We start from the raw sequence: 16493 nt of genomic DNA, 5'->3' as shown, positions 1-16493 counted from the left end.
TCCTCAACCATAAGGACGAAAAATGCTACCAAACATCATTAAGATTAATTTATCTTCTAAGCCAGTTGCTTCAAATTCTTGTACTGAAATTGTTATTAAGGCTTATGTGCAAGGTCTCAACCTTGTTCTCTAGAATTATCTTTTGCACTGGATTTTTTTATCTACTTAGCTTGGCCTCCCTATACCCAAATCTTGGCTCCGCCCCTGCCCAAACTCGTCTGTCAAGTCACACCACCACGCATCAGCACACCATCCCCAGCTCCACATTGACTTGCCCTCGGCTCCTCCACGGCGCTCCTTCGCCCCTCCTTGTCATCGCATCCTCCACAAACTCTAGAAGCTCTACATCGTCACCGCTCACGTCCTCCACAAACTCTAGAAGCCCTACATCGTCACCGTGTCATCCCATAAGATGTCTCCGCTCCAGTATCGACACCTCTTGCCTCAGAGCGCCTCCACCCTAGTCTAGAAATGGCTCTCCCACCTCATCGATTTTGTGAATGACGGTGGAATGATGACGCGGATGGAGAGAGATAGAAACAACCACACACTCATTGTTGGATCTCACGTGTTGGTGTAATTTAGGGGATGCCACTTGAATTGCAAGCCAAATTTGAGAGCTGAAGACGAAGTATGGTCGACCATTCATGTCCGGCTACCGATGGAAATGACTCTAGGCCTAGAATTTTCGGCGGTTGTTTTGGCGCCCGAATCCCACATCTTCTTCTCAGAAACCCGCGCGACGGCCTCCCCATTCCTTGCCCGTCCGATCTCCTCCCCTCGCGGCGTCATCCTCTCATCAGCACCGTCCATTCGCCCGCTTGCCCCCCTGTCAAGTCCCCACCAATCGCCGCTTCTCTCCCCACCCCATCCCGTCTTCCTCGTCTCCGCCGGCCGCCGTCGCCTCTTCTCCCCCCCACTCCGGCAGGAAACAAGAAGGGGGAGAGCGCGAGGAGATGCAGCCCAAGATCAACACGTTCTTCAAGCGCCAGGCCACGGGGCCGGATCAGAACAGGTTCTTCTTCTCTTTCCCCGCTTGAAGCCGATCACTGCTCGTACCAAATCTCGCCGGTTCCGAGCCTAGCCTCACAATTGATGCATCTTGGAAGTATTCTGCACCGAATTGGTGCCTTCCAGATTCACCCTTGGACTGATCCGTGTCGATTGTTTTGGGCAGCGAAGCGGCGGAGGCGAAGAGGCCCAAGAGCTGCGGCGACGGCAAGGTCCTCAACAAGAAGAGGAACTACGGGCAGTTCCACCTGGAGCTGGGGCAGCCTGATTTCCTCCTCCATATGTGCGCGGTCTGCGGCATGATGTACGCCCGCGGCAACGACGAGGACGAGAAGGTCCACAGGGCATACCACAAGGGCTACTCCGAGGGCGTCCCGTTCAAGGTTCATTAGGCCCCGCTTGTTCTTTTGTGAATTGCAGTGCCATTACCCTTGTTTCTTGTGTTTCTATGGGTGAAGAGTTTCTGACCGACGAAATGTAGGGTTGGCGCAAGGAAACCGTGGTTATGAGGTCCGAGGGCGGTGACCGGATAATTCTAGCAAGCGGTGAAAATTCCTGTATACGGAACAGCAAGGTAATTGGCCAAACTCGCTTTGTTATGTTCTGATGCATGCCTTTCTGAAGAAATTCAGACTGTAAGTTTGCTGATAGCTGTAATCTGTGTGCATGCGTCCGTGCTTACTGCTGAAAGCCTGAACCACTTCACAACCAGTCCACATTTTGACATTAGAAACCCAGATGCAAATTGCACAGATGTTGAGATTTAGGATGCAAACCATTTAACATCATGTACATATTTCAGGTTCAGGAGGTGATCAAAGTGGTGGAGAAGGAGCTGGGGTTTGGTGAAGGCCAGCTCCTTCATAAGCTCTGCAAGGTAGTAAGTCACAGTCGTAATTCCCGTGTATATAAGATACAACAGCATAAATGCAATATGCTGTGTTACTGAAGAAAGAACATCTCTGTTGCATAGGTGTATCTGTTTGTATCTGGTGGGAGGATAGCGGGATGTCTAGTTGCCGAACCGATAAAAGCAGCACACAAAGTTATTCCAAGCTCTGCATCGGAAAACCGAAGCAATTTGCCGGACAGTAAAACTGAATCAGCACAGGCAAACCATACATTGGAGTTTGGGAAAATAAGCTTCAAGAGGGAAGTCTTGCGGCGGCATAATCACCCCGACAAGAGCAAAGAAGAGTGCCAGGGCCCTGGCGCCATAGTCTGCGAAGAAGAAGCTGTGCCCGCGCTATGCGGATTCCGGGCAATCTGGGTGGTGCCATCACACAGAAGAAAGGGAATAGCATCGCAGCTAGTGGATGCAGCACGGTATTTTCTCTAGGCCCTTTCCGTGCAGCTTCCTCATGCCTTGAAAACTCATCACTGTCAAACATGCACCATTCTCCTTAACAAGGGGACATGATAGCATGATGTGTCAAATTTTCACCAGATTGCATTCATTCTTGCTAGACTAGCTGTGACTGATATCACCCTGCAAAGATAGATCGCTGGTTTATCGAGCTTGCCTCCCCTTTCCTGACGACGTTGCTTCCGTTGATCTCCTGCAGGAAAAGCTTCTGTGAAGGCGGCATGTTGGGGATCGCACAGTGTGCTTTCACGCCACCAACCTCTGAAGGGAAGGAGCTAGCGTCGAGATGCTGCAAGACCAGTGCGTTCTTAGTGTACAGAGATGGAGATGTATAGAGAGGTGCTCCCAAAATTAGAAACCAAGTGTTGAACAGTTGCAAAAGTCAGTCATGCTGAATACTTGACACATAAACAGGGCACATTCTGCTCTTAGCCTCTTACAGTGCCGAGGTCGTCATGTTTTTCTTCCTTTAGCAAAGATAGGCGAATGCTGTTAAAGGCTACTGTATTTTATTATCAAGTTTGTCAATATAGCTGACTCTTAGTTGGTCCATGTTTTTTTATGTTTCTCTCCTCCAGCGCCTCTTTGACGAGGTGCACACCGGTACTGCTCAGCTCGACGGCGTGTATAGGGCTTATGTGGTCCTCCCCAAGGGCGACGACATCCCCTCGCCGGGAGTGTTCGGGCCGGTTTCATTTAAGAATGGCGGGGTGAAGATCCAATTTATAGGTACAAAAAGGGAAGTGGAAATGGACCCCTCAAGGTTAAATTTCAGAAAAGGAATATTTCAGGAAAAGATCAATATTGGATCCATGGGCAACGTGTTGTCGTTTCAAGCAATGACCCTAAACCATACAAAGATGACAAGGGTGAATGCAATCCTAGAAAGAGCAAACGGATGGGCAGTCCAGATCCATAAATTTACAAGCGCAAATATTAATGAGGATACACTTGTTAGTTTGTACTCCCTCCATTCCCGAATATAAGTCTTTCTAGAGATTTCAACAAGTGACTACATATGGAGCAAATAGAATGAATCTACACTCTAAAATATGTCTACATACATCCGTATGTTGTAGTCTACTGGAGATGTCTAAAAAACTTATATTTAGGAACGGAGGGAGTAGGATACTTTGGTCAATATGTGGGCTTATTCGGTTTGGAGGATTTCATAACGTAGGAATTAGGACTAGTATAGGAATTTTATAGGATGACACTTCCATCCTAAGGAATTGACTCGCCTCGTTCCTACGCGTAAAATGAGCTTTGAGTGGATGTGTAATTTCCTCCAAAAACACAGAAAATGAACAGTATTTTTATGAAATTCCTATACACATTTCTTACAAACCGAACACATCTATAGAAAATTTTCCTCCGGGATTCTTGTTCCTATGTGTTTTCTATGAAAATCCTCTAAACCGAATAGGCCAGAATTGGTACATGAACCAGTTCTGCTAATATCGTGTGACCTCATGAATTCAGATTATCCAATCGGCCGTTATCAGCTGCCTTGATTTACCAAGTTGAGGCAGGATTTTGCTGCAACATGATTATCACGGGATGAATATAAGCTACGAGATTAGACCAGATGGAAAGCTTCATCACATACATAGAGATGAATGACACGACTTCGCGGAGAAAATACAACACTGATATTGGTACCATTGTGTTCTAATTGTCGGTTATGATGAAAACGAGGGATGCATGTCAATTTGGTTACATGAGGGTCAGTCATGTTTAGACGATTGTAGAGAAAAATAGCAGTAGGCAAACACAACCAGAGTCGCTTGAATTCTCATATATTTCATAAAGAAAAAAGAACCGCACAAATATAACATATTTCATAAAGAAAAAAGAACCGCACAAATATAACATTTAATCGCCAGTGATTGCGTTATCCAAGGGTTGGCTGATCTAAAATGCTTGTGTAACACGAACTTGAACAAAAGCTCAATAGATACATCATATTCTAATGTTTTCTGCTGATGGGCCGTGGATGGCAGCAGCTGCGTACTCATCAACTTCTGCTTTCGTCAGCGATGGCCTTAGCGACCTTATTGCAGCCTCAAAGTGAGCCTTGTGTATTGAACTGGCTGACAGGTCTTCCCTCAGTGCCGCCATTCCTGCTTCCCTGCACAGGCCTTCGAGATCAGCACCGGTGAACAGCTCGGTGCGCTCCGCTATCTCCCCAAGGTCCACATCCTCCCCCAACTTCATCTTCCGTGTATGGATGCGTAGTATCTCATGCCTGCCTTGCGCATCTGGCGGTGGAACGTACAACACCTGCAGTCCAAGAAAGTTATGGTGGCTGCAGATGTGCATGCTATAGAGGGACACAGAGACAGGGGGGTACCATATCAAAACGCCCAGGACGGAGAAGAGCCGCATCGATCGCCTTGGGACGATTAGTAGCAGCCAAAACAATAATCCCCTACAACATATATCAAGATAGCCTTTTATTACAAAGCGAAGTAGGGATTCAGTAGAATTAAGTTGAAAACTATCAGCAAGCTAAGATGTACCGTAGCCAGTTCTAAACCATCCATTTCAGTCAACAAAGTTGATAGGAGTCTTTCTCCTACTGTGGCATTGCCACTGTCCCCACTAGGACCAGTTCTGCAAGATCACACAAGTGCCAACCTAAGTTATTTCGTTGCAAAACTAGCATCTCGACGGACAGTCAGTACTCGGTTGCAGAAAAGAAAAGATTCACAAGTGCACAACTGAAGTTCACATAAATCTCGGTTCTGGTCCTGATAAACAAAATTCAGGAACAGTTTCTAAGAACATATGTTAACACTCTTAATTCCTATTTTTTTAAATCCACCTGTGAGATACACACGGAATACAACAAGTTTCTTCATTGATCTGCACCATATCAGATGCAAGTTTCTAGATCAGATAGTTGCAAAAGGGTAGAAAAGTATATATCAGTTCTCATAAGAGTTCTATACAAGTTCTCTTTTACTAATATTGCACATCACATAATGTAGATCTTAAGCGTTTATGTTTGATACTCCCTCCGTTCACTTTTATAAGTCGTTTCAGACAACTGAAATTGACCTGTTTTGCATGCTGTCTGAAATGTCTACAAGGCCTTGTAAAAGTGAACAGAGGGAGTATTTAAGACACAGGGATCTCATACCTTTTAGGGGCGATTGCATCAGCCTCATCAAAGAATATGATGCTTGGAGAAGACAGACGTGCCCTCTGAAATGTTCTTCGCAACAAAGCTTCACCTTCTCCAACATATTTCGAGTATAGTTCTGCACCACTGGTCAACAAAATATTTTAAAACCTAGATGACCTTCGATGAGGTGTACATCTTGAACAGAAGGTGGCTACGCGGAGCTTTTCTATTCATTAGTTTAAGCTTACGCACACTGCAGGATAGCAAACATATTACTCCCTCTGTAAACTAATATAAGAGCGTTTAGATCACTACTTTAGATCACTACTTTAGTACAACTAAATCAGCAATACTCCTATTAATAAACCAGCTTGATGTCATATACTCATAAGAAGTGATTTTTTTTTCATGTTTTTGTGCCCAGAAAAACTTCATGTTTTTTCCGTCCTCTATATCTGGGATTAGTTGGACCCAGCTTGATTAGAAATGTATAGACTCGTGATTTGATTCAAACAATGTACACGGTAATCGATCGTTCTATGACAAACCTCAAAGAAAAGAAAGAAGCTTGGGCAGCATGTGCTGCAGCCTTGGCAAGGGTAGTCTTGGAGCACCCTGGAGGACCATGCAAAAGCACACCACGAACTGGTGATATCCCCAGTCTTGCAAAGGCAGTGGCATGCTTGATGGGCCACTCAACAGCTTGCTGAAGCTTTTTCTGCAGCATAGGGACAATCGTCATCACAACATGTTTGTATTATATGATAGGGATCCCTATATGATAAGAAAGCCTAAAGCAAAACATATCTCACCTTTAGATCTTTCAAACCTCCTATATCATCCCATGAAACAGTTGGAGCTTCTTTAGTTACCCCTCTTATCATGCTTGCTTTGATCTGAGATTTCGCAGACTCCCAATCTTCCATGAGTAGTGTGAGCACCTTCCCATCCTCGGATGAGTTTGACAATCTCCGATAAGCAAGTCTGGCAGCTTCTCGACACAGAGCTTCTAGATCAGCACCAACATAACCATTGCACCATCCAGCGATAATTTGAAGATCAACATTTTCATCAAGATGCAGATTTTTGGAATAAAGCTACAAAAATAAGGCCTATTAGACTTCAAGCAAATTCGTCATATCAGTTCATAGATTCAGACAATGCAGGTTTTGCAGCGTTATGTTACAAACATTTTAGGCTCGGTACAAAAAATATCAAGCAGTGGCAAGTGATCTCAGTTTTATGCAGGCATCCTAGGGCATGTATCCAAAAGCATAGCACTTTGCAGATTTAACCATACAAACGGAGTAATAAGCAGAATGCAATGTAGAAGTCATCACAGAGATAGATAAGAAGAAATCAATATTGACCCAAATAGTAAGTTTATGCTACCTTAAGAATCTGCAGCCTTTCTTCTACCGTAGGAACAGTGACCTCTATCTCTGAGTCAAAACGTCCTGGCCTTCTCAATGCTGGATCGATGGCATCCACCCTACACATGACGAGACAAGATATTGTTTCAGTAGAACTATTTTTCGTGAGATGATATATAGACTACAACCAGTGTCCTATTGGAGAGGTTTTAAGCATGGCAGTTAAAGCAGCAATTACAATCCTCCAACTGGCATTTCTAACCTGTTAGTTGACGCGACAACAACTACGTGAGGAAGCTTCTTCGACGATTTCTTATTTCCATCCATCAGAGTTAGCAGCTGACCAACAATGCGGGATTCTTGCTCTCTCCTGTGAGAAGCACAATGAGAAAAACAGATTTGGGCAAGCACCAAAAATGATAACATGATAAACATACCTACTGTTACGGCGTGGACATATAGCATCCAGTTCATCGATGAAAATAATGGCCGGTCTGCCCTGTGACGCCTGAGAGTACGCTTCAGAGAAAGCTTCACGCAGGAACTTCTCACCCTCTCCAGCATGAGCTTTATGCACAGAATACGTACTGTAAAGACAGGCAGATTAGAGCACTTAATGATGATGCCCAAATACACACTGAGAAACAAATGGTACTCCTATTTGGCAGATTAAGGCTAAAATTGTAGGTATGGATGCCATCAAGCTGAGGTAGTACTTGATCATTGTCAGGTGGGCACTGCATTCTCGAACGATGGCTTGAACCAGGCTTGTCTGACAAGAAGAACAAGAATCAATCCTAAGAACCACACTGGTCACCATTTGTAGAACGATCTAAGACATGCCAATGCTAATGCAGTACCTTTCCTGTCCCAGGGGGGCCGTAGAGCAGCAATCCTCTGGGCCACTGTGGACGCAAGCACACACAACACAAGGAGCACAAATTGGTCAAAGAAGGCTCGTCAGACGATGAAATTGGTGGGGTTGAAGAGAAGGGGACAGGAGGTAGCACCTTAAGCCCGAGCAGGCGGGACTGGCGAGCGTAGAGGAAGGGATAAATCACGAGCTCCCGGAGAGCCTGGAGGGCCATACGGTTCCCGGCGACAGCCTCCTCCGCTCGCCAACGTGCAACCGGCTCGCCGTCCTCCCCATTAGCGCCGCCTCTGCTCCGTGCGGCCATTACCTCGCCCATTACGCTTATTTCAGTGCTCTCCGAGACCAGCGTGGGGGACGCCAAGTGACGGTAAGCCGCGCCGGCTACGGAGAGTCTCAGTGAATCGCCGGAGCAGCGAGCGAGAGCCCGGGATAAACCCTGGTGAGCCCTAGGATGCTGCAGGCACTGTTGGCTCACGCGCGTGGAGCAGCGACGGTGCTCGCAGGGATGGAAAGGAGGGGACTCTCGCCGCGGGGAGGTCCACGCGCCGCCCTCGCCTTTGCTGCGGTCGCTGCCACCGAGAAGAGCAGGCGGAGGCGCACGGGAGAGGAGGAAGGACGTGAGGAGGGTGAAGGGCGGCCGCGGCGGCGGCGTCGCTCGGAGAGGAGCGGGTGGAACGGCGATGGCGGCCCAGCAAGCCCAGCTCTCGTCTTAGCGGTAAAAGATGGGCCGGCCTTGTGCGGCACATCTACCAAGTTGCTCCCACTTCTTCCTATTATCTTAGGATGCAGACCGTCCACATCATCATCTAGCCACCTGAGCAATTTCCACCCATGTCACTTCATCTCTTTGATTATTTTCTCCACGTTCACAGGTAGCATCACTTGCTGGCATATTTCCGTTGAAAGTTATTTACATGGACGTGGCTTCAGTTACTGGCTTACTGCTATTACAACCCACGAGAGGCATGTAATGCTACGAGTTGCCCCTTCATGCTCCACAATCCTCCCCCCTCCTCTTTTGACTTCCGTTCCTCGACCAACCGAAGCGGAAGCAAAACGTCTTGAATCCCTCATAAGCTGACCTCTTCGTCTCCCATCTCCACCATCTCAACTCCCCACAAAGCGATGGATGCAAGAGAAGCCAAGCTCCTCTAGGGTTTACGACGGACGTCCCGGGGCAGAACCGGTGGGTAGGATGGCGATGGCGGAGCACGACCGAATCTCAAAGAAGATCGATCTAGAGACTGGGTGGGGCACCAATAATCTCATCACATCCTCGAGGGAAAGCCGGAGCCAAAGTTCAGCTTCAAGGATTAAATGAGGAAGACACGTAAGTCGAATCCGTCGCCTCCTCCCTCCACCTCCGGACATGCCTCGGCTAGGCCCGATTCATTCTAATCCAATGCTAATCTTGGGTCCCTTGTTTTTCTCTATCTGTACTAGGCCGGATTTGTTCTAATCTGGTGCGGATGTAGGGTTTCCGTCCTCGTTGTTTTTCTCTATTTGTCACACATCATGATATACAACATCTGCACTACTTGCAGCACCTCTATGACAAGTAGCCTGAATACTTCGAGGAGTGCATCCATGCCATGGTGAGATGGTTTCGTTGCTTCCAGTAATGCGTACACGTCGTGTCATGTTGTGAGATTATCCTTTATTTTATGTGTGTGCCCATGATGTTTGTTCTCTGATGCAATGAATCAAAGAGGAATCTGATTGTGTTTTGGTTCCGTACATGCACCTATGGATTTACATCTAACATATATTCAGACCTGTTTAATTATTTTGTTTCTTGACAATTTAAAACAAATGTTTCTTTTGTAATTCCATCATAGTATATCTTTACCTAATAATAAAGCAAATTGGGTTTCTTTCGTCCGTCATGACATTTTTCAGAAAAGTCCCTCTATGTTAGAGAATTCAACCCGCAGTCTTGTTTTAAGTTAAAACGAATCGTTATTTTCGTATTTTACATAAAAGTCCCTGTCTTTTCTTGAAATCAACCCCGTCCGGATTTAAGTCACACCTGAACCGTTATTTTATATTTTTCGAAACCCCCCCTGATGTTTTAGGCAATTCATCCGCGGATCATATTTAAGTCAAACAAATGCTTTTTAAAATCATCCATATCTTTTAAACCGTAACTTCGATTTAAACATGTTATATATGAAATTTGATCAGAAAAATATGTAGAATATGAATAGGAGATTATTTTACCTGTTAAGTATTTTTTAAATATTATTTTGGAATATATTTGAGTCAAACCAAATGAATTTCTAAATTATCTGTATCTTTTAAACCGTAACTTCGATTTTAACATATTATATATGAATTTTTATTAGAAAAATGTGTGGAAGCTAAATATGATGTTAATTTTGCTTGTTAAATATTTTTAAAATATTTTTATGGAAGCAAACTTATAATTTATAGCACAAGATTTGTTTTTTTCATACCGGCGGCGATCCGGATTGCAAATAAAAAACCCACTATAACCATATACGGAAAAGAAAATATCGATAACTACACATGCATACCTCTGAAAAATGTCGCAAGGAGAGAGAGAGAGGAAGAGAGAGAGAGGGAGAGGGAGGAGAGAGGGAGAGAGAGACGCCTTAGGATTAACCATATTCAACACACGTTTTTTGTTGTTTTGTGTGAACGCCGAGGCCATCGTCGGCGAGGGTGAGAAGGAGGATAAGCGGCAACACAAATATGATGCCTCGCAAAAATAAAGGGGATGTACCTATTGTGGTCTTGAGTGATGGTTGTTGAGTTAAGAGCGTGTGTTATGTTTCTCTCCCGTTGCAACACACGGGCTCTTTTGCTAGTATCTTTTATGTAGATATGTACATCCCAGTAAATTACTTTTGATTTACACTTGATATTGTGATTTCAGGTCAGTTTATTCTTTATCGGGCCAAAAATCTGGAAAGCTTGGAGAAGTACTATATCTAACCCCCATCTCCGTTGAGGTGTATGTAAGTTGGGTCTCATGTGACTTATATGAGGTGAGGATTCAACAACCTCTTGGTTGAGCTTCTAGCATTGCAATGGTAGCGTTTTTTAAGCTGACTCTACCACTACGGTGGGCGCTTTCTAGGCTGCTCATTTCTATCGATGGTAAGCTATTGAGGGAGGCCATTGACAATGTTTATGGAATTTGAGGGGTTGTGGTCCTCTTGACCTGTTGTTGCAATATGCTTGACAAATGCCATTAGATAGATGAACTAATCCAGTAACTATGCGCTCAGTTCCTCCTGGACAGCCAGGCCAAACTGCACCGGTTTATCTCTTCTTCTCTAGTAACATGTCAGGTGCATGGTGCAGCTTAAAATAGCCATTACAAACTCATAAGTTAATGGGCATCTAAGGAGACATGCGATGGGCTTTATAATATCATTCTCGATATGAATCTCGCCATCAAATCCTTACCTAGAACCTCCATGTAGTATTTCTGATGCTGACTTAATGATCATCGTCTTTTTCAGGTTGAAGGTCTTGATCATTGCATATTCAAAGTTACATTAGACACATTAGTTTTCTTTCTTCTGACTTTTCATTTATTCTATTGTTATACTATTATCCATTAGTGATTTAGTTCACATCTCAAAAATGTCATTTTGTTTATTTTTTAGAGTTGCAGGTAGGTGATTGCCGACTTTGCTGCATTGTTACTAGATTTTAAGTTTAGTTAAACCAGGTGATATTTCTGTACAAGTTTTCGTGTATGTGGAAAATCTTTTTTGTCTTCTATAGTTATTTCATTCTGGAATGTAGTTATGAATTACTTGAATTTTCATGTTACTCCAAGAATAACAACAGTTGTTCAGCTCAGGTAACATGATAACCGCACATACATGGATCCAACATACAAGTTTATTAGTTTTAGCTATATGCTAATTGTGATGCACTCTTTTCATGTATATAACAGGCAAGTGTCATCACTTAAAGACTTCTTTGTTTCAAATATTTTCTGTAAACTCTTTGTTTCAAATTCTTTGTATTAGCACTACTGTTACAACTAGAAAATACCCCACGCGTTGCTGCGGGATTCTAAACACTTTTTTCCTAATGGAATGATGATAGAAGCTGTGAAGAACATTTAGATCCAGAAAACAATATATATTGGTGCATCAACAATTTGAGAAAAACATACTGGGTATTCATAATACCTGAAAGTAGTGTTCCCCTAAAATAACATGAAAGTACCTGAAATAGCATGAAAGTCCTGTGGTACATGTATTCATAATACATATTGGCTGACCAATTGTTCCAAGACCTACTAATGTATGAAGAGTCTATTGTAAAATCCATGGAAAATTTACTGATTCAATATTGATAAGAATCTCATCCGAAAAAATACTAATAAGAATATATATACTAAGGCAATGGTATTTGAATGAACTAAAAAAATGGGTGCTCGTAGTTGCCTCATATGAGAAAATGGAAGCATGTCATTAACACCAAAAACTTACATTTCAAAAAGCAAGTACGTGGTTGCTAATCATCTCAGAGTTTCTGCTTCATGTCCTGAAATACGAACGGTTCCGATCCAAACTCCTGGAGTCCTAGACACGCGTAGACAACATCCCCAAGGGAAAAAAACTTGATTACTGGTTGGAAGCTGACTAGGTTAAGTGGGAAGGTACCCTGGCGGCTCCCGTCTAGGGTTTGTGATACCTCCGGTGGCGACACCGTGAGGACGTATCAGACTCTATCTCCAAACCTAATCCTCTCCGGCTAGGTTCTCGGGCTAATTAAGGGGATAGCCTCGCTATCTACCCGGCCTTGGTTCCTGTCGCGGGTCGCTAGGGTTTTGGTGGTTGGGAAACTCGCTAGGGTTTGATGATGGCGGACTCGGGCTCGCAATCGTCAGCAGGAAGCGCGGCCCCGGGAGGCAAGCCAATCGGGGTTGAGGAGATGATCGGGAAACTCAAGTTGCAAGACGGGACGAGGAGGATCTGATCTTCGAAGAGGAGTTCCCAGATGAGATCGAGGAAGCGGAGTTCATGGTGCTGGCGACGGTGCACACGAACAAGCCCTTCAGTAGGGGGTCATTCTATGATACGATGCGGCTTGCCTGGAGTCTAGCACAGGGAGTAACTTTCAAACCCCTGGGCGAAAACTTATTCTCTCCGACGGTGAATTGTCTAGGGGATTGGAAGAGGGTCACAGAGGAGGGCCCGTGGTTGTTTCGTGATCATGGTGTGCTTATCGAGAAGTACGATGGCTACACCAAGTATGATGAGGTAGTCTTGGATAAACTGGCTGTTTGGATTCAGATTGTCGATCTCCCTCCACTATTCAGGAAGGATCATGTGGTTAGCTCGCTGGCAAAGAAAGTGGGGGTTGTGGAAAAAGTAATGTTAAACCCCAGGTGGGGTGAGGGAAGGATTGTGAGGATCAGAGTCAAGCTTGACATTCATGAGCCACTAATGAGATATGTCTCCATCACGAAGGAGGGGAAGAAGGTGTACTATTCAGTGCTATACAAGAAGATGCCGGTATTCTGCTATGTGTGTGGCCATATGGGTCATACATACCTCGAGCATGGCAATGGAAAGCATGATCCATGGTCCATGGAGTGGGGAGAGTTTATGCTAGCACCGCGCCCGGGAGAGAGGAGGCAGCCAAGGAAAAGTTTGATGGGGAGGCAGAGGGATAGGGCCACTTCTGGTGGATCAAGGAGGAATGGCCCGGAGGAGTATGAACTGAAGGACACGGGCACTAGTCCTATAAAACCCATTGGAGGGTAGACTGGGGACAAGTTCACTGGGAGGAAGAGACTCACGTTTGATGAGGTGAATGCGGACCCAGCTGCCCATGAAAGTATACTGCCGGGTCAGGCACACGAGACCCCGATCGCTGTGTAGTCTGCATTGGTGGTTCACGCATAAGGCATGCTGACAACAGAGAAGGAAGATGAGGATGGTGACACTTCGTCGCATGACTCAAAGAGATCAAAGACGGATAACACGGCTGTGATGGATGCCAGCCACACTTTATCGGCGAGCTCCGAGAAGGGGCTCGACCGGTCGCAATGAAAATCCTCGTGTGGAACTGCCGTGGGATGCGTAAGCCCACGGCAGTTCGTGCGCTCTTGGGGATCCAAGAGCGATTAAAACCAGATGTGTTGTTCCTGTCTGAAACACACCTGGATATGGCTAAGGCAGGGAAGTTGATACGGAGGTTAGGGTTTGATGAGATGGAAGTTTCGGAGAGTGACGAAAGAAGTGGAGGACTGATCATGCTTTGGCAAACCGGTCTGGGAGTCTCGTCTAGGGCTGTTCATTCAAATTATATTGATATACGGATTAAGGAGACGATAGCAGCAGGATGGCGCTTCACAGGTTTCTATAGCGAGCCAAGTAGTGACCGAAAACATCTTTCGTGGGAATATTTGCGAGGATTGCACGCAGTGTCCAATTTGCCATGGTTAGTGGCAGGTGATTTCAATGAAATCTTGCAAGCTCGTGAGAAGGAAGGGGGGCTGCACGTCCCCAGTGATGCATGCAAGCATTTAGCAGTGCTTTGTGCGATTGTGAGCTCGATGATCTTGGCTACTCGGGCGACATATTCAGCTGGCGTAGAGGTCGAATACGAGAGCGACTCGACAGAGCAGTTTCAAATAGCTCTTGGGCTGATCTTTTTCCAACATACGGTGTTGTGAACGAACCGTTTAATAAATCGGACCACTGGCCGGTCCTAATTGATACTGACTTTCAGCTTGGATTACAGCCTAGGGGGCTGCCGGGACTGAGGAAATTTGAAGCTAGGTGGCTTGCAGAGGAGGACGTGGAGGTGATAGTTCAAGCGGCCTGGAATCGTGCAAAGGCCAGTGGGACCGAGCCCTACTCTCAGGTAACAGGGGACATTCATGCAACTTTACACACTTGGGATAAAGAGACACTAAAGGGCCCCAGAACCCGGTTGAGGAAACTCCAGAAAGAGTTAAACGAGGTGCTGTCCAGGCCGTTAACGGACGAGGCAGTAGCTCGACAACACGAGTTAGACATGCAAATTGAAAATCTACTCGAGCAAGAGGAGATATATTGGATGCAGAGAGGACGGGCTGATTGGCTCTGTCGGGGTGATCAAAACATAGATTTCTTTCACCGTGCAGCCACCGGGAGACGCAAGAAAATTTTTTATCAAGAAATTGAAAGGAGAGAATGGGGACTGGATTGAGGAGGAGAACCAACTGAAGGGCCATGTGGCGCACTATTTTGAGGGATTATTCTCCTCGTACGTGCAAAAATCGGACCAAGCCGTTTTGGACAAGGTTAAGCCGAGGGTCTCTGATGCGATGAATGAGGAATTAACAAAACCCTATTCCAGGGATGAAGTGAAGAGAGCAATGTTTAACATCGGTGATATCAAAGCACCGGGACCTGATGGATTGCATGCGGTGTTTTATAAAAGGTTCTGGCACATAATTGGTGAGGATCTGATTGATGAAGTTTTGATGGCAGTTAATAATCGGAAGATACCAGATGGATGGAACAACACTACAATCGTTCTCATCCCAAAGGTGGAAAATCCGGAGGTAATTACACAGTTCCATCCAATTAGCCCATGCAATGTGGTCTATAAGGTGATTTCAAAACTGCTAGCTAACAGGCTAAAAAATCTGTTGCCGGAGCTTATCTCACCTAATCAAAGCGCCTTTGTCCCCGGGCACTTGATTACGGATAACTTCTTAGTTGCTTTTGAGACTTATCATGCTATCAAGAGGAAGAGAACCGGGAAGTTCGGAATCTGTGCGGTAAAACTTGACATGCACAAGGCCTATGATAGGGTCGAGTGGGTGTTTCTCGAGAGAATCATGCTCCAGATGGGATTCACAGCAGATTGGGTGTCGCTCATTATGGAGTGTGTACGGTCAGTCAAGTACCAAGTTCATTTTAATAACTCTCTCACAGATTTCTTTGTTCCCTCTCGAGGCCTCCGCCAGGGAGATCCGCTATCACCTTATCTCTTTTTACTTTGTGCGGAGGGCCTGTCTAGTTTGCTCATTCATGAAGAAGAGATGGGTAATTTGATAGGAGTGAGAGTATGTCGGCATGCACCGGTCGTCTCTCATCTTCTCTTTGCGGACGACTCCCTCATCATGATGCGAGCAGATGCAAACAATGCAGCAAGTCTTCGCCGTGCTCTTGATGACTATTGTGCTGCCTCGGGGCAACTAGTGAGCGAGGCTAAGTCGAGTATTTTCTTCAGCCCCTGTACGGCCGTGGAAGTGCGGGCTGAGGTTTGTACAACATTGAACATTATGGCTGAGGCAATCACTGATAAGTATTTGGGGCTGCCCCCGATCGTCGGGGTGGAGAGAACGGAGTGCTTCCAACATATTGTTGATAGAATCCTGAACAGGATTAGAGGTTGGAAGGAGAAGAAACTCTCCTTTGGAGGGAGAGAAGTGTTATTGAAGGCTGTCATTCAAGCTATTCCTTCATATGCTATGCTAGTCTTCAAGCTTCCAAAACAGATTTGTAATGCGATAACAACCGTTATGTCACAGTACTGGTGGGGAGATGAGGATGAGAAGAAGCATATGCACTGGTTCGCATGGTGGAAAATGTGTGTGCCAAAGAGCAATGGAGGTATGGGTTTTAGAGATGTACACTGCTTCAACCTGGCGCTCCTAGCTAAGCAGTGCTGGAGACTGCTAGCAGAACCAGATTCGTTTTGTGCCAGAGTATTGAGGGCAAAGTACTTCCCGGACGGTGATTTATT

The 16493-nt window shown here is 45.4% G+C and overlaps 2 protein-coding genes across 2 annotated transcripts; one reads left to right on the top strand and one right to left on the bottom strand.

The window, feature by feature from the left end:
- Positions 1-765: 765 nt before the first annotated feature.
- Positions 766-2939, top strand: CTF7 (protein). Its single transcript, XM_087539967.1, has 6 exons — positions 766-1015; positions 1178-1394; positions 1493-1585; positions 1814-1888; positions 1985-2337; positions 2577-2939. Exons 1-6 carry the CDS (start codon positions 957-959, stop codon positions 2710-2712), a joined length of 933 nt encoding a protein of 310 aa, XP_087396093.1. The 5' UTR covers positions 766-956; the 3' UTR covers positions 2713-2939.
- A 1217-nt stretch (positions 2940-4156) lies between these two features.
- Positions 4157-8482, bottom strand: CDC48B (cell division cycle 48B). The gene is made up of 12 exons (XM_048702160.2): positions 7891-8482; positions 7741-7785; positions 7597-7652; positions 7318-7467; positions 7143-7250; positions 6900-6999; positions 6320-6604; positions 6056-6225; positions 5523-5651; positions 4900-4993; positions 4731-4808; positions 4157-4660 (listed from the first exon to the last, which is right to left on the bottom strand). Exons 1-12 carry the CDS (start codon positions 8068-8070, stop codon positions 4340-4342), a joined length of 1716 nt encoding a protein of 571 aa, XP_048558117.1. The 5' UTR covers positions 8071-8482; the 3' UTR covers positions 4157-4339.
- Positions 8483-16493: the final 8011 nt, after the last annotated feature.

This window comes from Triticum urartu, chromosome 2A (assembly GCF_056163025.1).
Source record: "Triticum urartu cultivar PI428250 chromosome 2A, HENAU_Tu73, whole genome shotgun sequence".
Lineage (NCBI taxonomy): Eukaryota > Viridiplantae > Streptophyta > Magnoliopsida > Poales > Poaceae > Triticum > Triticum urartu.
This window is presented reverse-complemented; position numbering and strand designations above follow the sequence as displayed.